At 41.9% G+C, this 24,451-nt stretch overlaps 1 protein-coding gene across 2 annotated transcripts in view; it reads left to right on the forward strand.

The window, feature by feature from the left end:
• Positions 1-836: 836 nt before the first annotated feature.
• The window catches only part of CHRDL2 (chordin like 2), a 79,814-nt gene continuing 56,199 nt past the window's right edge, over positions 837-24,451 (forward strand). Inside the window, exons 1-2 of one of the 2 annotated variants that reach the window (XM_031961403.1) lie at positions 837-933; positions 16,038-16,150. In XM_031961403.1, the coding sequence (XP_031817263.1) occupies positions 16,046-16,150 (105 nt within the window). In that variant the 5' untranslated portion in view covers positions 837-933; positions 16,038-16,045. Of the gene's footprint in view, positions 1,652-16,037; positions 16,151-24,451 lie in introns of both variants that reach the window. The other variant, XM_003764660.3, reaches the window with a different exon arrangement.

Here is a 24,451-nt window from a genome sequence, read left to right on the forward strand (position 1 = left end):
GGAAGGGATAGAGTGGAAGGAAGGAAAGACAATGAGACTGAGAGAAAGGAAAGAAAAGTAAAAAAAGAGGAAAGGAAGGGATGAGAGTGAGAAGGAAGGAAAGACAATGAGACTGAGAGAAAGGAAAAAAAAAAAAAAAAAGAGGAAAGGAAGGGATGAGAGTGAGAAGGAAGGAAAGACAATGAGACTGAGAGAAAGGAAAGAAAAAGTAAAAAAAAAAAAAGAGGAAAGGAAGGGATGAGAGTAAAAGGGGGAGAGAAAGGAAGGAAAGAGAAAGGAAACTAAAAGAATGAAAAAAAGGGAAAAAGTTCGAGAGAAAGTGAGAAAAGAAAGAGCGAAAGAGAAAGAAAAAGAAAAAAGGGGCGAGAATGAGAGAAATGAAAGAGTGAAGGGAAGGGAGAGCGGAGAGAAGGAAAGAGAAAGAAAGAGAGTGAGAAAGCAAGGAGGGGGAAAGGGGAGAGAGAAAGGGAGAAAGGGAAGACTGCACTTCAGCAGGGCTCTAACTCGCCCCCGCGCCGAGGGCGCCCCTGCCCCGGGGGAAGCTCTGTCCTGGCTCGGGGTCGCCGCTCGGGCTCGGCCCCGGCCCCCCTGCCGCGAGCCTCGGCCCCTCCCCCGCGCGAGCCTCGGCCCCCGCCGCGAGCCCCGGCCCCCTCCCCCGCCGCGAGCCCGGCCCCCTCCCCCGCCGCGAGCCCCGGCCCCCTCCCCCGCGAGCCCCGGCCCCCCTCCCCCGCCGCGCGCTGTCACCGCTGTCCGCCTGTCCGTCTGACGGCGCGCCCGCCCGCCTCACACTCACGCACGCCCATCGCACACGCGCGCACGCCCAGGGGGCCGGCTTTGCGGACGGCCAGTCCCCAGAGTTTCTTCGCTTTCCCTGCAGGAGGCGCCTGAGCTGAGGGCGCGCCAGGCGGCCGGGAGGGAGCTCCCCGCGGCAAGGTACAAATGCGGCCGAGCCCCGCGCCGGCCGCGCTTGGCAGGCGGACTCCGTGCGCGCTCCGAGCTCCCGCCGCCGCTCGCCCCGGCTCGCGAAGGCTCTGCCCGGCCCCGGAGCCTCGCCTCTGCCCGCTGTCTCGGGGCCCTTGCTTTTGCTCGCGCCCTCTCGCCCCGCTCCTCTCCCCGTCTCCCCTTCCCTCGGTCTCTGCCCTCGTCCTTGCGCAGCCTTCCGGAGCCCTCCCGCCCCGACTAGCCTAGAACAGACCCCGGCGAGCGCCCGAGCCTGCCTCCGAGCCGCGCACTGAGCCGGGAGACCGGCTCGGAGCTTCTCCCCGTTCTCTCCGCTCTCCTCCCCCTCTCTCCCCTCCCCTTTTCGCCGGCTCCTTCCCACAGAGCGCTTCGTTTTCCTTTTGTCAGTTTACTGCTCTCGCACGCGTCTCGTTCTTCCTCTCCCTCCTTTCTGCGCCGCGGAGCGCGAGCGCTGCGAGGTGCTCAGAGACCCTCTCCCGTCCCGCCCTGTGTCTCCGTCTGTCCGTCTGTCTCCCGCCCCGCCCTCTCCCCCTCACCTCCGCGTGCCCCTGCCCTTGCCTTTGCTCTCTCCTCCTTGTTCGGCTCTGCCCGGGGTCTGGAGGTGGAAGAATGGTTCCCGAAGCCAGAGTCCTCTCTTCCTTGCTGGGATTTGTCCTTCTCTGGTTCCCCTCGGACACCCATCCCCGGACCCGTGAGTAGAGAGACACGGCATGAAGCGCAGAGACGCAGGGGCTGGGAGAAGAGGCTGGGCTCGGGGCAGCCCCTGATCCCGGGTCTCAACTCACCTCCGACCCCCGTTCTGGGACTGCTGGGTGTGGGCAGGAGAGAGACAGAGACAGACGGACACCCAGACGGACTAACAGAGGCAGGCGTGGGGAGAGAGAGAGGTAAAAGGAAGCAGAGAAAGGAAGAGAGGGTGAAAAAAGAGACAGCTGCAAAGGGAGAGGGAGGTGAGAAAGAGACGGACCAACGGACACAGAGAGAAAGGAGCCGAGAAAGAAGGAGGCAACGAGAAAGGATGAAAGAGGAGACGGCTACAAAGGAAGAGGGAGATGAGAGACAGAAACTCTCCCCGAAACAGACGAGAGAGACAGAGACAGAGACAGAACTTTGTCATGAACTGGTCACAGAGAGTTGCCTTTCTTTCATAAAGACATTTTCAAGGCAGTTTTACCAGAAACCTTATGACAAGCTGGGTACTAGTGCTGAGATGTGCTCTGGGTGTATATGTCCATCAAGGATGCCCCCCTCCTCTCAGCCTACTCAGGAGTGACACAGCTGATGCTTAGAATGTCATGACTGAAGGGGACCTTTGGGATCAAACTTCTCATTTGGTAAATGGAGCTCGGGAGAATGACTTGCCCAAGTTGATTAGTCAGATTAGTGGCAGACTCTGAACCAGAATAGAGATTTCTTGGATCTCTCTCTTCAAAGCTCAATTCAAGTCTTACCTCTTCTATGAAGCCCTCTCTGACTATCTTCCTATACTATAATTTAGGCTTCCTCTTCTTTCTTATCCCCTCAATTCAGAGAACTGTAACATTCATCGTACTTTTATCATCTATATCTGGCAATGAGATATAGTAGAGAGCACCATAGACTAGGAATCAGGAGTTTGAGCGAGTCGCTTTCCTCTCTCTACTTTGGATCTCCCAGCTGTTCAATGAGTGTCCTGCCTAGTTCTTATGTTTTACTATTCTAACATTCCAGGTTCTCAGGTCTCTTGTTGCTTTAACATTGTACTTTAAGGTTCTTCCCAGTTCTAGCATTCTATGATCGAAAGTTCCTTCCAGCTCTGACATTCATTCTGTCTTCTAAGATTCTCCAGGACCTGTGAATCTAATAAAACTCGAATAAGTGAAACCTTAATAGTGAAATTTCAGACATTGTTTGATGGGTAGGTATGGAAATAATTTTAGGCAGAAAGGCTTTTTCTTTTCCCTGCAGATCCCACGACTTAGGCTTCCAACAACTTTACATTAGCATATTGGTCTTGGTCTGATTGTACAGGGTTCATTGTCCCAGGATGACAATGGTACAGGATGCCAACAGCTGTCTCATGCCTCGGAGAAACAGGCTCAGAGAGGCTTTTGTCTCTGAGTCACACAGCAGAGCACGGGGACAGGGTCTCTGGCTTCATAGTCAGGTCCACTTGAATGAGGAGGATTGATTGAATCAGTCTTTCCATTTGTGACATAAGTATAAGGAATGGAGTAAGGTTGCAAGACAGATTACATCAATTCAATTCCACATAAATCTATGAGATGTCCATGGTGTACCGAGCCCAGAAGAGATACAACATATGGGTAAGACAAGGTCCCTGTTCTCAAGGAGGGAAAGACAGTCTGTTAGTATGGGGAGAAGCTCTTTAGAAGTCAAGGAATTGTTTTTATTCCTTGAAATTGACTATAGACCCTCAGGACCCCTTAATACATGGTTCTTACCAAATGGCAATGGAAAGAATCCTTGATTTGGAACCTGACTCTGAAACCAACTTTCATGGGCTATTCCTTTCCTTCAGTTTGCTTATCTGTAAAATGAGGGTTGTGAGCAAGATGCTCTCCAAGAGCCCTTCTAATTCTCATGGAAAACCACCTGCTGAAACTTCAGGTCCCCTGTAATCTCCAAACATCATTGGTGATAGGTTGTCATGAATGTTGCGCTGTGGGTGTGATGCTCCCAGTAGGTTCAGTGTAGGTTAAGTGTTTCTTGAGTTAGAGTGGTGGGATGGAGGAATACCACCTGTCTCTGTCATTTCACAGACAAACTCTTACCCCAGGCCCGGATCAAGCACCGATTCTGGACCCTGCTTCCTCCCCTCTCTACATTCCACCCCAATGTCCCCTTCCCTCCAAGAAAGGCCAATCACACCAAGCCATTCCAGGGGCCTACCAACTTGCACACTTGCACATTAGGCAGAAGGAGATTGTGCCTGTTGTTTCCCTTACTTAAATATGGGCTCCTTGAGGGCAGCAACCTTCCATTTATCTTTCTGTGTATCTTCAGAACTTGACAAAACTTAGTATATAATAAGTACTCCATGCTTGATTAACTGAATAGGTTGGTGCAAGCCTTGGGTGCTGCTAAATAGGCAGCTTCGAGCATAATTAACACTGATGAGGGAGTTGGGAGTCATGTTTCTATATCATTTTTATTAGCATTCTCTTTCCCTTGAGCATAAGGAAGGAATCTCTACCTTCTGGAGGGAAACATGACTGGAGTGGAGGTCTCAGTTGTCTTGTTTAGAAATGGGTCCTTCCCTGTGAAATGTGTGAGCTGGGAAAAAACTCACTGATTCTTGGGTGATTACTTTGGTGGCTGTGCCTTGAAGGAAGAGGGGATGTTTAGCCTAGAGAATGAAACTTTTAGGAGATTTTCTCAGGAAGGCTTTAAACAGTCACTGGGAAACCTCATGTCAAACAGATTGCAGATATCTTCCCAGTTGAGGCCCTTTTCAACTCTGAGATTCTATCTGTGACTATCAAGGACAGGATGGACATTATGACCTCTCAAAGACTCTGTAAAGAAAGGACAATCTTAAGTGATATTAAGGATCTAGCTCAAAGTCCCCACCCCCCATTCATTTCCACATTTTAGCAAGATCCTGTGTCCCTTCTGGACACTGTGGTGTGAATATCAATCACTGGTTTCTTTCTCTAGGGAACTCAGCTATTTACATCCTAGTTATGATTGTGAAATAAAACCTTTTGTTTTTTTGGCTAAAAGTGAGGTGCTTGGGGAAGTGTATTTGTAAACTAGATTGCTGTGGGACATCACATCACACCCTAGGCAGCTTTAGTGGCAAGACCTAAATTTTAGAATCTGAAGACCTAAATTTTAGTTCTAGTTCTACCACTACCCAGATATAAGACTTGAGATGCCACTTCCCTTCTCTGGACCTCAGTTTTCTCCTTTTTTAAATCAAGTAATCTCATCCTTTTTTAAATCAATATTTTTCTAATGATATTATTAGATTTTGAGTCATATAGAAACAAGGGAATTCCCAAAGGGCAGTGGAGAGGTCCAAGATGGGTGAGCAAGGGATTAAGCAGTATTGAACAAAAGAAGCAAGAGGAATGTTTGTTTTTTTTTTTTTTCAGGGGGTGGGGGGGTATGATAGTGAAGAAGAATAGATGGACTGTCCATATGTCCCAGCATAAGAACAATGTGAGGAGGATCCCAGCATTTTGAATGCATCCTATGGTAAACTTATAGGAAGCAATGGTAAGAGGATGTATGGCTTGATTTGTCTTGTTGGAGGGATTACTCACGTTGATGAGATCACAGATCCATAGGGATACTCTATTGGATTGGGGACAGAGTGCAGGGAGACCAGACTGCTCGAGAAAATGGGAGGGAGAACCAGCATTTTGAGCATACCCTATGGTAAATTTATAGGAGGCAATGGTTAAGAGGTACACAGGATGTATGACTGATTTGTCTTGTTAGAGGGATCCCTCACCTTGATGGGATCACAGATCCATAGAAGAGTGGATTGGATTGGGGACAGGGTGCAGGGAGACCAGACTGCCAACTAGTAGGCTGAATCTCAAAGAGGGATAGAACAGACAGAGACTGCAGTACAAACCGGACAGCCCGAACCTGAGGATGAGTAGCAAGAGCAGGGGAAGCCCAGGTGTGGAGGAGAAGGCAGAGAACCCAATTTCTCCCCTGGCCCTCTCCCCAAGGCCCCTGGGGGTAACACTACTGTAGGCTGACCCACCTCGTTTCCCAGATATATTCGCAGTTGGGTGAGTGTAGGGCCGACTGGATCTTAGAAATCTTTCCGCTCTAAGCCTGACTTCCCCAGATATCCTTCCCAGGCCCAGCATCGGTCTCTCTTTTCTCTGGCCGGTAGAGGTCTCTGTTACACACTCTCCAAAGTGTGCAGAGCAGGCGCCAGCTGTTCCAGCTGTTGCACCTGTTCCCAGCTGCCTGGGCTCTCAAATTCCCCCAGCCAGCCGCACTGGCGCCCGCCTGGGCTAGCTGGAGAAGAACTGCCGCTTTGAGGGGGGCAGCTCGGAAAAAGGCAAGGGGGAGGGGGCTGCATGAGACCGGAGATCATCTCAACCATCCCTATCTCACCAGGAGAGACTCCGTCCAAATCAGCCTCCACAACCGAAAAACTGCCCCATCTCCAAAACTTCTCACAAAAAGGTGCTTCCAAGGACTTTCCCTCTTTTCTGTGTGTTAGTAAGGGAATGTTCCCCTCAGATTCACCTGAATCTTTAAAGTGATTTCATGTTCTCCCATCCTCAGGAAAATGAGAGCAGAGGCTTCCAGCCAAGAGGCCCCCATAAACCTAAACACTAGCTTTAGAGCTCAGCTCTGTGTTTGTGGGAAATTGGGCATTTAGTTTCCTTCTTTCTCTGAGTCTCAGTTTACCTAGTAAAATAAGAGAGTTGGCCAAATGGTCTCTATGGTTTCTTTTCACTCCAAGATTCTGTGTCCTTTCTGCTAAAGTCCTCTTTCCAGCCCTGATAGTCAGTGTTCTCAGATCTCCAAGTGGAACTCTACTAGAAATCATTTATTTTGGGCTGCTTTTGCAACTTTGTTAAGGAAAGGTGGGGAAAAGAAGGGAGAGAAAGGAGGAGCAATGAAGAGAGGGGAGTTCATCCTGAGGGAGAGGGACAGACCTCTGACATACCAGGGGATTTCTTTCTTAAATGTAAGTGAAACTAGATGACCTCTAGTTATAAGATTCTATAATGTAGGGTGGGGAAAGGGAAAAAAGGAGTGAAGAAAGGGGGGAATGAATAGAGGAAAAGAGGAGAGGGAAATGGGGAGAGAAGTAAGGAAAGAGGAGAAAGGAGTAGGAGAGGGAGATTGGAATGAGGGCTGGGTAGGAGAGAGAGTTTTGGAAGAGTGAGGATGTGAGTGAGAGAAGGAATTAGGAGAAAGAATTGAGGACAGAAGAGGGAGAGGGAGGGCAAGGGAGAGTAGTAAAGGCAGAAGAAAGGAAGATAGAAAATGAAAGAATAGGGAGAGAAGGGAGGAGAAAGGAGAGAGAGATGGAGAAAGAAGGGGAAAGCAGTGGGAAAATTACAGGTGAGAAAGAGGAGTAGGAATGGGGAGAAAAGATAAGAGGGAGCAGAAAGTGAGCAGAGATACAGGGAAAGGGAAGGAGGAGATTCAGGAGATGTTAAGAAAAGGGAAGAGCAAGACAGGATACTGGGTAACAATGGAAGACAAATGGAAGAAATAGCATAGAGAGAAATAACAAGGGAAGAGAATAGTATTATAGGAGTTTGGGGGAACCCCAGGAAACAGAAAGGACACTTATGTAATCTGAGTCTGCTTAGGATACCGTCTAAATGAGAATGAGTTTCCTTCATATATTCATTTTTTTTTATTCCTGTTTCTGTCCTTAGCCTGAGCTTCCTTTAGTGGAACCAGTTTCCCATGCTGAATACAGACTATGGGCAGCCAGGAAAAGGAAGAGAGTAAGCTTTTGCCTTCAGGAAGCTTCTTCAAGGCAGGAGAATATAGTCCATGAGATTGTCCTAATTACCCAGAAAAACTCAAAAGTATCAGAGAAGGGAAAGGCTGTTGGCTGGGTTTTCAGGGTGAACTCCCAGAGTAGGTGAGCTAAGGCTGAAGCTTGAAGGAATGGGTATGAGAACATGGACATGTTATGAAGAGTACTAGCTTTTGAGCCAGAAGACTAAGCTTCTAATTAACCCTATTCCCTATTAGATGAGACAAGTCATTTCACCTTTCCAGGAGTCAGTGTTTTCACCTGTAAAATTAATGTGATCCATCATATTAGATGGCCTCTAAGGCACCTTTCAGTTTTAAATTCTTTGATCTAGTTGTGAAGGACTTGGAGGACCAAGCCAGACAGGTGGAACTCTCAGTGGAGACAATAGAACTATGTGGAGGGTTCCAACTTTGGTCAACAGAGACTGGGAAAGTGAAGCATTTGGGTGGAATCATGATACACAAGTAACTTACTAGATGTAAAATGGGGATAGTATTTTCACCACCTACCTCACAGGGCTTTTTTTTTTTTTTTTGAGGAAAGTATTTTACATATCTATAAGTGCTATAGAAATGGGAGATGTTATCACTATTAAATTGATTTACCCCAAATTCTCCATGACTTGGAAGAGGAAGAGGAGGAACATGGAGATAAGGTGGGGATAGAAGAAGTAGAAAGAGGTTAAAAAAAGAGGAGAGAAAGCTAGAGAAGGAAGAGAAGAAAGTGGAGAAGACAGAGGAAGAAGAGAAGGAAGAAAGTGAGATGATCAAATAGAAGGAGCAAAAAGAAGGAAGAAGAGTGGAAAGGCAGAAAAGAAAGAGGAGGGAGTAAGAGTTGAATGAGACTTGTGTGTTCTGGAAAGAGGAGAGAGATAGTTTCTAGGTAAAGTTTAGAGATGGAGGAGAAGCTCTGAATATCTTTTATGTTTTGTTGTTCTGTCATTTCAGTCATGTCTGACTGAACCCATTTGGGTGTTTCTTGGCAAAGATACTGGAGTTACTTCCATTTCCTTCTCCAACTGGGCCTGGAGGAAATGAAGAAATTGAGGCAAACATAGTGAAGTGATTTGCCCAGGGTCACACAGCTAGGAAGTGTGTGACTGAATTTGAACTCACAAAGATGAATCTCTGACTTCAGGCTTTTTACTCTGTCCCTTGCACCAGCTTTTCTCATTCTACCATAGTATATTTTATAGATGAATATGACCTGATCTTTGTCCTCAGGACATATAACTGAACCTCTTCCTACAATCTATTCTATAAATTCTAAGCAAACTGGACTGTTCTCAGTCTTGCAAGTTCGTACTTCTGTTTCTTTGCTGGTTGTGCTTCCTATGTCTGAACCTGCCTCATCCTTACCCTTTGACTGTTTAATTATTATTCTGCCTTTAAAGCCTTATTCAGATGCTATCTCTTCCAGAAAACCTTTCCTGATCCTCCATGGTGATTACAATCCTCCCTCACCCCCAGCCCCCACTCCTAAGAGCTCAGTTCATAATTCTCTAATGTACTTATAAATGTGTTATTACTGTGTTTTATAGGTATATGTTCTGTGATAAACCCATAAGAGAATTACAGTGTGTTAATCCCAATGCTAGGGGAACTTTGAAGACATCCTGCTGGCTCAGTTACCTTTCCTCTCCCCCCTCGGCCCTGGTACCAACGTGGGTCACTGACCTCTTTGGGAAGAGAGGTAGCCCTGGGTAAATCCCCCCATACTTTCCTGCTTAGATAGCTTGGGGAGAAGAAAGGAGGGAGACAAAGATTGTGGCAGTGGAGAGGCCTCCCGGGGTGAGACCAGTCCCCCATCCCTACCCCCTTCCTCTCTTTCTACTGATTTCTTCCCTCCTCCCCACCTTGGGGGTGGGGGTAGCCCGGCTTGGGCATTGACTGAGGCACTCCCTCTGTCTTCACTTTTATGAAGGAGGAATTGGGTGAGGGAGGGTCCGGTCAAGAGGGCCATGCCAGTTGGCATCAGGGGCAGAAGGCTTGGGCTGAGTAGGGGATGTCCCAGAAGAAGGTGGGACTGTGTTCCTTCAGGCCCAAGCTTAGTCCTCTGCTGTGTTGCAACAGCTCCCTCTTCCACCACCACCACCCCCCCGCCCAAAGGGGGGAAGGCACAGAGAAATAAAGACATTATTCACTCCTTAGAGAGTTGGTCTGGCTTTAAACATGTGAACCTCAGGCCCAGCAGGCGGCCCCTTCCCTGCCAGCAGCCGGGCAGAGATAAACACAGCAAATTTGATACAGCCTCACTGGAAACAGGATCCACCGCCTCTGCCTGGGCCTCCTCCCATGGACCAAAGGGGTGAACCTGCAAGTCCCCTTAGTTGCCCAGAAGAAAACAGACTCAAGGGTGGGCAAATTATACCATCTCCAGGTCTCCAAAGGGCCCTCCTGGGGCAAACATGGGCTAGCTAGTGGAAAGAACACCGGACTTAGAGTTAGCAGGAATTTGAGTCTCAGCTTCTCAGCTTCTAAGTGCATGTGAACTTGGGCAAGTCACACCATTTTCCTATTCAATTGAATTTTATTTATTTTTCATTTATTTATTGAGAGCCCACTAAGTACAAGATACAAGGAATATGAAGATTAAAAAATGCCGTCTCCCCACCCAAATCTCTGCCTTCAGAGCTTTATTGAAGAGACAGATGATGTAGACAGAGATAAGTATAATCTGGAGGTAAAAGAGAGACTCAGAATGGTTTAGAAAAATTTAAGAAAGAAAGGAAAGATACTTTCCTAGTTACTTGTAAAATGCTTAGTACAGTGCCTGGCATATAGTAGGGACTTCATATTTGTTTGTTACCTTTGCCCCAAGCCCAAATGAAAGACCGATTTAGAAATGAAGTGCAGATATCATTGTCTAATCTAAACCACTCATTTTAGAGAAGAGAAAATGGACCTCCAAAGGAGTTAAAGGATTTGCCCAATGAGACATAGTTCATAAGGGGCAGAGTCAAGATGAGAACTCAGGGCTTCTGTCTGCAAATCCAGCATTCTCTCCATAGACCATGTCTGTCAGTTGGGAGGAGGGATGAGGAGGAGAGGAGCTTCTAGGATCCTGCTAGCTTGAGCCTTTTGTGGTTCGAACCATGGATTTGGGAATCAGGAAACAGGGCTAGACCTGGCTCTACCACAATTTTACTATGTCATATGGCCTTGGATAGGTCATTTCCCCTCACCAAGCCTCATTTTTCCCAACTGTAAAATAAGGGGTTTAGAATAGATGGCCTCTAAAATCTCTTCCCTTACTGACATTTGATGATTTTGTTTGTATGTCTCACCCTCACTGCCATCCCCTGGCAGAACTGGGACCCATGAAAAGGGATATAAAAAGAGCCAGTCTGAGTTCGGTATAAGGAAGTTTTCCACTGATATCTGTGCAATGTGAAGAGGTCTGGAGGAATGTCCCCCCACCCCCCCAATGCCATTGGAAGATTTATAGAAGGATCCAAATTAGGCTCATGTAGGATGAAAGCACATGAATGGGCTGTAATTAGCATCATTTGAAGGAACTGATAAAAGAAGGAGAGCACAGCTACCTTAAAGTGTCCAAAATAAGGAAGGACTTCCTAGCTATGAGAGAGAGACACAGACAGAGAGACACAGAGAGAAGAGAAAGATAGAGACAAAGAAAGACAGATAGAGAAACAGAGACAGGAAAACAGAAAGAGCCATCTCACAAAAAATCTAGACTCCTAAAGAGGGAGTGAAATCCCCATTTCTTGAAGTGTTCAAATGAAGGCCATTTCACCTTCTTCTCCAGAATATTATAGAGATGATGACTATATAAGAGAGAGCTGAGTTCTTCCTCTTAATCAAGTGGCATTTGTCTATATCTAAGTTGGAGGTGAAGTGGAAAGCTTATTGGATTAGATATTAGTAAATCTGTGCTCCGCCATGTGTTTTTAAATGTTTAGTAATTGTCATTCCTCCCCCCCCCCCAAAAAAAGTATACATGACACACTTTTAATTTTAACCTGCATTACTTACATTTTTTCCAACACTTCTTAAAAGTCTAGACAATTAAGAAATCAATAAATCAAGCCCGGCTTTGCAGTAAGGTGTAAGTATGCTGAAAATTTGACAATCAGCTCTAGAGAGCCTACTGGAGCTGTCTCCAATGGCCCGTATTCATCGCACCTTGTGAAGGATGACTGTTCTAAATGAGAATCAAGAGGAACTCAGAGAATCTCCAAGCTCGGGAGATCAACTTGTATCCAGCTATCGAAACAGGAATCATCTCTCCGATTCTCCAACAAGCTACCAGAGCTCTCTGCTCCCAATTAGTAGTTACTTTCATTATTGAGACGTTCTTCCTTATTTCTAGCTGAAATCTGCCTCTCTGCACTTTGCAGTCAGTTCTTTTCATTCTGCCAGGTGAAGCCAGGTAAAATACATTATACCCTTTCCACAAGACACTCTTGGAATACTTGGCCTTGGCCATCTCCCTTCTGAGGCTGATACTTTAAGCCAGTCCTCTGGGGAACCTTGCATACTAAGGCATGATCTGTAGTCCCATTACCATTCTGGTCTCTGCCCTGTAAGCAATAATATTAATAATAATAGCTAATATTTATATAATTCTTACTACATGCCTGGTACTGTGCTAAGCCCTTTACAATGTTTAATTTATTTGATCTTCATAACAGCCCTAAGAGGTTGATGCTATTATTATCCTTATTTTACAGATGAGGAAACTGAGGCAAACAGAGCTTAAGTGGCTTGCTCAGGATCATCGGAATAGTAAATGTCTGAACCTGGATTTGCATTCAGGACTTCCTCACTCTAGGCCTAGTGCTCTATTCATTGTACTACCTTGCTGCTCCTGTTTAATGTCTTGTCTAACAAACAGTCTTTTCAAGTCTTTTCAAGACTTTGAAAAGTCTTTCAAAGTGTACCCTTCAATGTACACAGTACTCCAATGAGTTCTTGCAGGGACAGAAGGCAATAGGACTGTTCTCTTTCCTAGTCTTCAACACTGCCTTTTTATGTGCCTGGAACATATTAGGCATTTAAAGAGGTTTATTGACAAATTGATTGACTATATGACCCTAAGATCAAGTTAGCACTTGAGTTGCCAGGAACCTCAGGGATTCACTAGCCCTTTCTAACCACCAGATCTTTTTCACATGAACTAATGTCTAATCATGCCTCCCGTAGGCTGCTTATTCATTATATTGACCCAGGAACCCTGACAAGAAGTTCTTCTATAAGTTCTGTGGGGAGTCATAAAGTAGAGAATGTTATAGCTCAACGAATTCTTAATACATTAGAACTGGGAAGAAGTTGAGATCAAAGAATGTTTTTAATTCCCACTCCCCACCCCTGAGCCCACAAAGACCTTAGAGCATCATGTAACAGAGCTGGAAGGGACCACAGAATAGAATATAGAATGTCAGAGCTGGAAAAATATAATATAAAGGATATAAGCACATAATAATTCAGTAAACATTTACTAAGAATTACTATGTACAAGACACCAGGTTTGATTTAGGGAATTAAAAAGATGAGACAATTTCCCTATTCTCAAGAAATTTACCTTCTTATGGTAAAAGAACAAGCACACAATTAACTATGAAAAGAGGGAGAACAATGAACTTTAAAAGGAGGTACTCAAAGTATCTTTATTTTTGCTTCTTCCAATGCCTGGCTTCCATCAAAGTTCAGTTCAGGGATCTCATCCTTCTTGAAGCTTTTCCTAATCTCCTTATAGTAACTCCATAAGAAGCTCCCCAAGATATTTAATCTTTCAGTATTCTAGGCAAATCTCTAAGACTTTTACATTATAAAGATGTCAAACTGACTTGGTGAAGTCATTTCCCTTCCCCTGACATTCCCTATATCAATGAAATTACAGGTCTGGTTCCTTTACTTTTTTCCCAAAGCTAGCACAGCACCTGGCATAAAGATGTATTTTAATTAATTATTATTTATTAATGAATTTTATATGTTTTATATCTTATAATACATAGCCCTAAAAATAGATATTATCAATTATATTTATATAATTATATAATATACATAGCCCTAAAAATAGATATTATCAATTATAATTTCTCAGTTATTAATTAATTATTAATAGAAACAGGGAAATAAGTTAGAAGGCTATTATAGTCAAAGCATCTATTAACCCGAATGAGAATTCCATCTATAACATGCCTTATAAATCCTCATCCAACATGAGCAAATACATGAGCCTCAGTGTTTATAGTTACAAAAAGAGTAATGGATCTGCAATCAGAGGACCTGAATTTGAATCCTAGCTCTGCTGCTTACTGTGTCACATTTGGGAAATTACTTAAACCCTCTGGACCTCAATTTCCTTATCTGTAAAATGAAGGGATTTAATTAAATTGGTCCTAAAGTCCCTTCCAGTTCTATATCTATGATCCCAGGAACTTGCTTAAATTCACCAAATACCTAAATATATCTTCAATCTACATTAAAAGCAGACAGAGTTTCCAATAAGAGTAAGAAGAATCGTCTTCCATGTGGGGCTCTATATTTGAGGGATCAAGCAAATGCCAGGAACAGATAGAAAGGACTGTAGAAGTCCCAAGGATGAGAGATCCCTGATCTCGTACCTGGAGATTTACACTCAGGACTCAGCCACGACTTCATCTGCAAGACCTTGAACAAGTCATCTCTTTTCCCTCTCCCCCTCCCCCAAACCTGAATCCATCTCGCCAACAAATTGAAATTGGGTGAGATCATTTCACATAATATAGGAGCAGCTTTCTTCTGCTTGGTCCCAGAGAACAGAAGTTGGAGCCAAAGCTAGAAGCTTTGGAGAGGCAGTTTCAGGCTTAGTTTAAAGGAAATCGTTTCTAGCAGTCAGAGATATCTGCCATTGGAATAGACTACCCCAAGGAATAGAGACAGACCGTCTCCTGGAGGTCTTCAGTTGGACACCAAAGGATTTCATTATCAGGAGAACAGTCTGACTTAGAGAAAGGACTCCAAAGAAGAGAGCATAGAATATTAGCCCTGGAAAAGACTTTAATGAGGATCTATTCCAACCCTCTCCTATGCCAATGAGAAAAGCCAGTCTCAAAACCCACTGTGTCCTTGCCTAATCCAGAACTCTTTCCCCTTTGAAATTCTTTGTATTTACTTTTTCATATTTTTTATGGGTACATATTGTCTCTCCTGATAAAGGGAAGATACTGTTTCATTTTCATTTTTGTAATCCTGGAATAGTGCCAAGCACATGATAAGGGAAGGGAAGGGAAAAGAAGCAAGCATTTATTAAGCACCTACTATGTGCCAAGCCTGTGCTAAGCACTTTACAATATAATCTTATTTGATTCTCCTAACAACTCTATGAGATAAGTGCCATTATTGTCCCCATTTTACAATTGTGAAAACTGAAACATTTAGTAAATATTTGTTGGTTGATTAATTATATGTCATTAAAGAAGGAATTTTTATTGAAGTATTTTTATTCAAGTATCAGTATTAGCTGATCTCTGAGGTCCCTTCCAACTCTGGGATTCTAGGATTTTATTATTTCTAAAGGTCCTTCCAATGAGATCCAGAGTGGCAGAGTGGATAAAGAGCTGACTTTGGAGCCAGCAAGGCTTTGATTTGAGTCCTGCCTCTGGTGCCTATTGGCTATGTGATGCTGGAGAGGTTTCTTAATGATTCAGTACTCCAAACAACTCTCTACCTTACAGCTTGCAGAAGAGGTGCTTTACTTGCATGGATAAAGGGTGTTTCCTCATACTTATACCAAAGAAAGCAAGGATCTAGTCTTGTCCCTAAGGGCCTTTCCAGGAGCTCCTGAGTTTTGTGATAAAGATAAGTGTAAACTAAACTAATCGAGGAAGCCACTCCGTGCTCCCCCACTCTGCAAAGAAGTGAATCTCAAGTTGGATACCTCAGGGATGGAGAGATAAAGCAATGAACATTTATTAAATGCTTACTGTATGCTAGGCTCTAGATATGACTTTATTTGTATGAGAAGTGTTGTGTAGTTGTGTAATTGTGTTCCTATAGTTCCTAGGTTTGCCTTGGCAGATAGACACCCAAATATTTTATTTTGTCTACAGTTATTTTAAATGGAATTTCTCTTTCCATCTCTTGCTGCTAGGCTTTGTCAGTAATATATAGAAACACTGATGATTTGCTTGGGTTTGTTTTATATCCTGCAATTTTGCTAAAGTCATTAATTGTTTCAATTAGGTTTTTGGATGATTTTCTAAGATTCTCTAACTACTTTGCAGATCCTCTGCAAAGAGTGATAGTTTTATCTCCTTGTTGCCTATTCTAATTCCTTTAATTTCTTTTTCTTTTCTTTTGGCTAAAGCCAACACTTCTAGAACAATATTGAATAATAGTGGTTAGGTTCTAGGTATACAAAGTTAAAAATAAAATAATCCCTCACCTCAAGGAGTTTACATTCCATTAGGAAGACATGTCTATAAAAATATATGCAAACATATATGATATATAGATAGAGTCCTTTTTTTGAGAGGGGAAGTGGGATAGCTGAGTTTTAATTGAGTTTTGAAATAAATGAAGAATTCCTATAGACAGGATGAAGACACCATCCTGAGGACTACTAATGTGTGATTGGTTGGTCTTTCCAGGCCCTGACATGTTCTGCCTTTTCCATGGGAAGCGATATGCTCTGGGGGAGAGCTGGCATCCCTACTTGGAGCCACAGGGGCTGATGTACTGTCTGCGCTGCACCTGTTCTGAGGTAGGTTGTCCGTTCTCCTCCACTGGACCTGGAAACATGGCCATGCACACCTACCTAAAAAATCCCCACAAAGCAGGGACTTTTAGAGGTCCTAAGACCCTGCAAGGTCCCAGCTATGCCCAACCTCACAGTGGAGGCTCCTGTTCTTCCTATTAGAAATTTGCAAAGTGATTTCTTCCAATAGACCATAGGACATCGCTAGCTGTTTAATTTACAAAATGCTCAGTTTATATGAGGGGCAGTGTGCTATAGTGAAAGAGCTCTGTCATGCTCTACCACATAGCATTAAGGTAACCATGTAAGTCACTTCCCCCCATTCTGGAACTGTTTCCTCCTTTGGACAAGGGGGTTACAGCCCTAAATTAGGACAGCTAAATAGCACAGTGGAGCACCAAGCCTGGAGTCAGGAAGATCTGAGTTCAAGTCTAACCTCAGACACTTACTAGCTGTGTAAGCTTGGGTAAGTCACTTAACCCTGTTTGTCTCAGTTTCCTCACCTGTAAAATGAGATGATGAAGGAAATGGCAAGCCTAATATCTTTGCCAAGAAAACTCCAAATGGGCTTACAAGAGTCAGACTGAACAGCAATAAAAAGCATATAAGTATTGGAGTTAGCTCTAGAATCTGGGATTTTTCATTTAATTTTCATTTCATTTCAAGCCAAATGTTCTTTTCACTTGACTTGAAATTAAAAATCCCACATTCTAGACTACGTCAGTACAAATGTTGTTTGTTGTTATTGTTGATGTCATTGTTGTTGCTGTTACCAGGTTTAGGACTTCATTAATCCAGGGAATTCCCAATAAGGAAATTAACTCTTTTGCCACAGATCAGAACTTTCTCTGCAACTTGCACTCTTAAAGTTCCCCCTGCGGCACAGAGGGATTAAAAACTTATCTCAGATCACACAGAATATATATATATATATATATTATATATATATATATATTATATATATATATATATATGTCAAAGGCAGAATTCTAATCCAAATCTTCCCGACTCTTAGATCAGGTCCTTGGTCTCATAGCATAAAAAAAAATCAAAGCTGGTCACATCCCATCTCTAATGCTATTAGTTGAAACAATGTGCTTTGTAATCCTTAAAATGTTATATGAATGTTAGATATTATTACAATATTCATTCAAAATATTTTTAAATTTTATTTTTTAAATTACATAATAATCAGCATTTGCTTTAAAAAATTTTAAGTTGCAGATTTTCTCCTTCTTTCTCTTCCTACCTTTTTGAGAATGCAAGCAATGTGATAAAATCAAAATATTGATTAAGCATGTTTCAGAAACTATACTTCGTTTTGAAGGAGATACCAAATTTAGATGAATCCTATTCTCTATTAGTTGGGTATGACACACAGATAAAATGTCTTCTAATATAGGAGAAGTGCAGAGGAGAAATACAGAACAAAGTGTTCTCTGAGGTCTCAATAGGACAGTAGCACTAACTAATGGGTGGGAATTAAGTAGGAAAAGAGAAAGGGGACATTTAGCATTAGATAGGCATTATATTGCTATCTGCATAAGGTAGCAGTTGATGTCATGAGAGTGAATGAGTTTTCCAGGGGAAGGAGAGGGCCCAAGATGGATGCTTGAGGAACGCTTAGTTTTGGGGTAATGAAAGGGATGAGGATTTACTGAAGGTGACAGAGAAGGAACATTCTAAAAGGCAGAAGGAAAACCCAGGAAGTAGAATGATTCTGAAGTTGAAGGAGGGGAGGTATCCAGGAGAAAGGCTTTATTGACAATGTCAGAAGTTGCAAAGGAGTCAAAGAGGGTGAAGAATGAAAAGAAACAATAAGATTGAATGACATTTCAAAGAATAATTTTAATTAAGTCTTTGGGATAGGAGTCAGATTGCAAGGAATTAAAGACATAGTGGGAAGTGAACAAGTAGAAAGTAGACTAGAGTTTTCCCAATAAGTTAGTGGTTCTTAAACTTTTGTTTTCAGTATCTTTATCCTATTAAAAATTATTGAGGATCTTTCCAAAGCGTTTTTGTTTATCTGGATTATATTTATAGAATTTACCATATTGGAAATAAAAACTATTTTTGAATTTGTAGAACTTCTAAAAGGGTTTCAGAGATCCCCAGGATTCTCTAGACCATACTTTGAGAACCACTGAGTTAGACAGTAAAGAGGTGGAAAGAGATGGGATAGAGGCCGGATGGGGTAGAATGAAAGCAGCATGGATATAGCATGAAGAGTGGCTTTAGAATCAGAGAGCTTGGGTTCGAATTCTGCCTCTGGTACTTGATACGCTTGTGATTTGGGACAAGCCATTTAATGTATTTATGCCTCAGTTTCTTCATCTGTAAAATGAGAGTTGGACTTGATAGCCAGTCTCTTCTGATCTAGATCCTATGAAAGCTCAAGGAATCATTATTTTTAAGGTTTAGACAGCTATGTTTGTAAGCAAATGAGTAAGAGCAAGTAGAAAGGTAGCCTTCTAAGCTGCAGTAGAGCTGAAGCACGATTCTGGAGAATGTGGAAGGGAACTAATCAATCAACAAATATTTATTAAGAACTACTAAGGAGAGGTCTAGGAAATGGGGATAAAAAAAATGAAAAAAACCCTTCTCAGAAGGAAGTTGCATTCTAATGGGAAGATGATGAGTATATATAAAAAACTGTGACTTAAATATGAATTAAAAAAAAACAAATATATACAAAGATTAAATATGAAGTAGTTTGGGAGGAAGAACAAAGTAATTTGGGGAAAACTAGGAGAGAAGTCATGAAAAGATAATGTCTAAGCCTTATCTTTTTTTTTCTTTTCCACAGTATTTTTTCTCAATAGTATTTTATTTTACTAAACACATGTAAAGATAGTTTTCAATGCATATTTCTGTAAGATTTTGTGTTTCAAATTTTTGAGGAGCTTCTACCTATCCCCTTTCCAAGATAATAAGCGGTTTGATATGTTTGTAAGCAAATGAGAAAGAACCAGTAGAAAGGTAGTAGATATCTAAGCTTCAGTAGAGCTGAAACATGATCCTGGAGAATATGGAAGGGAACTAATCAATAAACAAATATTTATTAAGAATCTACAGTGATAGGCATTTCCATGTTTATCATGTTGTTTAAAAAAAAATCTGTCCAAAAAGGGGACAAAAACACAGGAAAGAAAAAGTAAACAAAACAAAACAAAAAATGAAAATACTATGTTTCAATCCTCATTCAGTCTCCATAGTCCTCTCTCTGGATGCGGATGGCATTTTCCATCCCAAGTCTATTGGAATTGTCTTGGATTACCACATTGCAGGAAATTTGAGAGTTATAGCCAGTGAAACCAACTATAGGAATGAAAGCTGGGTTTGGAAGCTGTTAAAGCCAAAGTGGAGAAGCTGGATTGGGAGAATAGGAATGTTGGGTCCAAGGTGATGAAGGTGATGATAAAATCCCCTTTTTTTATGACTGAATAAGAGAGTGGGAGAGTAAAAGGGTGGGAAGTTGTGGATGGAGAAGGGCATTTCAAGGGGTACAATTTTAAGAGATTGTGAGGTATCATGTGTGGCAATATTGGTGTGTAACTATAATGGGAGATGGAGAAAGAAGTTGCTGAACTTGAAAGGGTTAAGGAATTATGAGATCAGATGGTTAGGCCAATTGTTGATATGAATATTGGAATCCTTATTAATAGTAGAAAGTATAATTGTGAGCCAGGTATGAAAGTCATTGAGACATTCGGGTGAATGACCCAGAGACCAGGATATGACAGCAACAAGGAAAGGGAGAGCATATTACCAAATGGTTGCACAGACTTCAAAAAAGAAAGGTTATTGAAAACTGAAAGTAAAAGGAATGATCCCATAGGGAAGTACCAGTAGAGAGCAAGGAACATGAAAAGAGCTCAGAGAACATTAGTGACCTGGTTAAAAAATATTCTCCTGGCAAGTTTCAGAACTAAACAATGATCCATACCTCCTGCCGTCATGTTCAGCACTTTTTCTATTCTTCCTTCAGTGCCTACAAATTATATCTGATGATGAAGATGCTATTTAACTAGCTAGGTGGCACAGTGGAGAAAACTTTAGACTGGAATTAGGAAGATTTGAGCCCAAATCCAGTCTCAGACATTTACAAACTTAGTGGCCCAAGGCCAGTCACGTACTCTCTCATAAGTGTTCCCACTTTTAAAATAGAAATAATAGCAATTACTTCTCATGGTTGTTGTAAGGATAAAATAATCTAACATTTGTAAAGTGATTTGCAAACTTTAAAGCATCATATAAATTCCAGTTGTTATGATAAAAATAGTGATGATAATTAATACTAATTATTCTCTGTCCTACTTGTATAGTAAGTTGGTGCTTTCAAGAACATTCACTCATTCATTGAGTTCCATAGTAATCCTGTGAGGGAGGCAGATCAGAGATTATCAACTCATTTTATAGATCAATCGCATAATGTGAGGTTCTTGAATTTGTATTCCCATTGAGAGGCAGCATGGTACAGTGGAAAGATCAGTTCCTTAGGAGTCAGGGGACTTGGGCTTGAATTCTTTACTTACTACTTGACCTGTGTGATCTTGGGCAAATCGGTAATCTGATGCTTGCTTCTATTGTACCTCTGTGATCTTGGACAAATTGTGAATCCCCTTGGCCTTCTCTACCATGAGAGTTAGACCAGATGGCCTCTGAGATACCTTCCAGTTCTATTTGCAGGATCCTATGAGTTAACTGAGCTTCACAGGGATAAAGTGAGCTGCCTGAAGTCACATGGTCAATCAATAGCATTTATTAAGACCTTCCTATGTGCCATGTGCCAGGCCCAGCTCCAAACACCGAGGATACACAGAAAGACACAAATACAGTTCCTGCCCTTCAGGAGCTCACATAGCTCATTAGGGACAGAGCCCGAGCTTCTAGTGTAGGCGTTTTCTCGTTAAAAAATTTTGTAGAAAGTCAAACCAAATCACATCACATTATACTTTAACCTTTCACTAAATCTTTTAAGCTCATCAATGTGGAGACTTCCTCCAACTGTGCACATCACAACCCTTCCACACCTACTCATCCGGCACCATTTTGGTCCATTTATTGTTTATTCTTTTCAGTCACGTCCAACTCCTTCTGACCCCATTTGGTTTTTCTTGGCAAAGTTTCTAGAGTAGTTTGCCATTTCCATCTCCAGTTCAATTTACATGTGAACAGGGGTTAAATGACTTGGCCAGGGTGGTATAACTAGTAAATTTTTGAGGTCATTGAACTCAGGTTTTCCTGACTCTAGACCTGATATTCTCTCCATTGTACCTGTTTTGTTCATATCTTATCATAAACCTGCCATAGGATGTCCATCCAATGTGTTGAGGATAGATGGGGAAAACGAGTTCATAGGTTCATAGATTCTAGAGCTGGGAAGGATCTCAGAGGTCATTGAATCCAATTCCCTTGTTTTATAGATGAGGAAACTGATATCCTGGGAAGTTAAGAATTTTGTTCAAGGTCACACACAAGTATCAGAGGCCAGATTAATTTGAACTCAGCTTCTCTGACTCTAGAACCAATATTCTTTGTGGGTAATTGGGTACAAGTTTATTCATTTCCCTCATGAAATAGCTAGTTCACTTTTTTTTTTTCTGATTGCAACTCTATTTCTTTTTTTCCTTTCTAATTATAGTTCATCTGTATAAAGGACATTAGGGTTTTGTAAAACATTTCACATATATTATCTCATTTGATCCTCATAACAACCCTGCAGAGTAAGTATAATTATTATATCCATTTTACAGACAAGGAAACTGAGGCTCAGAAAAATCAAATGAGCTAGCAAGAAGAATCTGAGGAAGGATTTTAACTCAGTGCTTCCTGACTCTGAAGTACAGTACTCTAGTACACATAGCTGCCTTGTATCATAAATGTAACATGGTCTAGCCAGTAGACGTTTTTCACCCACTTTTTATGTATGTGTAGATAAGTAAGCCAATCTACTCCAATCTAATATCCAATCAAATAAGCATTTATTAAACTCTTACTTCATGCTAGACACTGAGGATATCTCTGATGAGTGGCTACATATCTCGATTAGGAGACTAATCTTCTGAGATATCAAAATAATGTTCAAACAAACCTATCTGAAAGCTAAACTCCCTTGTTTCTTTTGGATTCCATGCCATTTCCATGAACCACTTTTGGTTCCCATATGTCTTCCTATAATATTTCTTTCTTGATATTAATTGAGAATCATCAAACAAAACACTCTTTTTCTAATCTTTTAAGGAATTTTGAGGGGGGATTAGTTGGGAGGGGGAACCTCAGATTTCAAAGATTAGGAAAATCCCAGGGCAGATCCACAAGGTTTTTTTTGTTTGTTTGTTTTTTGTTTTTTTACAATTTATAGTCTTGCCAGTAGAGCTACTCTCTACTGATGGGAGAAAGTGAAGTTTTATCATAAGCTTGATGGAGTCAAAATTGTATATTATATTTTCTGAATTCACATGCCTTTTTTTGTAGTTTATCTTTTCACTCTTTTGGTCATCCTGTACATTTGGTTCCTTTTAAGTATATCTACTTCACTTTGGATCCACTCATAAATGTCTCACATTGGAATATTTTGAGTAAATCCTTAATATCTGGTGTGCTTGTGACATATCTTAGTAAAACTAAATGCTGAATACACACATGTGCATGTGTGTGGGTAGATATACATATACATATACATATACATATATATGAACAATTTGTAGTTTAAGAGAGTTGCCTGGGGCACTGAAAAATTAAGAGACTTTGTTCTAGGTCACTCAGCCAGTACGTATCCAAGGTGGGACTTAAACTCCCAGCCTTCCTGATTAGAAGCCTGGCTCTCTCACCACTTTGCCAAGCTGCCTTTCTCTTAAGAATTTTTTGTGATCTCATAAACACCTCCATCCTTCACAGATGGAGGAGATTTTTAAAGACTGCATCTTGCCCTCCTGATCAAATGTTGTTTTTTTTTTTTTTAATAGTCCATGAACAATAAGCACAGTGGGACCTTGCATTCTTAATGTCTTCCTGTCAAGAGTGTATGACAGTAATGATACAGTCTGCTATAGAGTATCAACAAGCATTAATTAAGCACTTCAAATGTTCAAGGCAAATAATAGCTGACATTTGTATAATGCATTGAAGTTGGCCAAGTACATCGTCTCATTTCATCCTCCCAACAACCCCATGAGGACGTTACTCAGATTTTATCCCCATTTTCTCATTTTAAAAATGAAGGCCCTTTAGATCTAAAAGCCTAAGTGAACTTAACCCATAGTTGCCCAGCTTCTAAGTGCTAGAAAGAATGTCTAAAGGCTGGTACAGGCTCTCTCTACTCTGCCTCGATGTCACAGCGGTAGGCTTCAGGGGAGACTAAGCAAAGTCCCCAGCTTCAAGGAATTAAGGACATTTTGCATACTGTAGCAGCACAAAATCATAAGAATTAGATCTGGCTACCCTTTGCAGTTAATGTCCACCCCCTCATTTTTTTTCATATTTCCATTCTCAGTTTTGTGGGTGGGTTTTGTTTTTGTATTACAACATTTACAGATTACTCCTGCTCCATGAAAGAACTCTTGAACAGTTAAATTAAATTAAAAATACAGTGACCTTGTCTGAAAGTTCATGTAATATTTCACATCTGTGGTATTCCATTGCTTTCTATTTTTTTAAATTAACAAAAATATATTTTCTCTCCTTCCCATCCTACACCTAATAGGACCAATAATGAAATATACCATTTATCCAATATACAGAGGAATTTAGGATATGCATGAGATAGGTGGGGGTGGAATGGGGAGGTGCACTGACTAGAGAACTAGGGCTAGAGTCAAGAAGACCCAAGTTCAAGTTCTGTCTCAGACACTTACAAATTATATGATCCTACGGAAGTCACTGACTCTATAAAATGAGCTGGAGAAGGAAATGGCAAGTCTCTCTACTACTGTTGCCAAGACCCCCAAATGGGGTCACAGAACATGACGGAAGAACAACATTTGTGTACAATCATTGGGGCAATTTATTTTGCTTGCCATCTACTCATTTTACCGAGAAAGAAATTATAGTCCAATAAACATTTGGAGCTAGAAGACGTGGGTTCAAGTCCTAGTTCTGCTACCTAGAGCCTGTGGAATTATGGGTAAATCCCTTCTCCTCATCTTGTTCTCAGTTTCTTTGTCCATCCCATGAGGGGAATTGGACCAGAAGTGCCTTCTTTCCATTGATAGATCTGATGACCTTTCCTCAATCCTCATCATTCTCAGCCTCTCCTCAGCCTCTGACATTTTCAACCATGCTCTTCTCCCGGACGTTCTCTTCTCT

The sequence above is a fragment of the Sarcophilus harrisii genome, chromosome 3 (genome assembly GCF_902635505.1).
Source record: "Sarcophilus harrisii chromosome 3, mSarHar1.11, whole genome shotgun sequence".
NCBI classification, from domain to species: domain Eukaryota; kingdom Metazoa; phylum Chordata; class Mammalia; order Dasyuromorphia; family Dasyuridae; genus Sarcophilus; species Sarcophilus harrisii.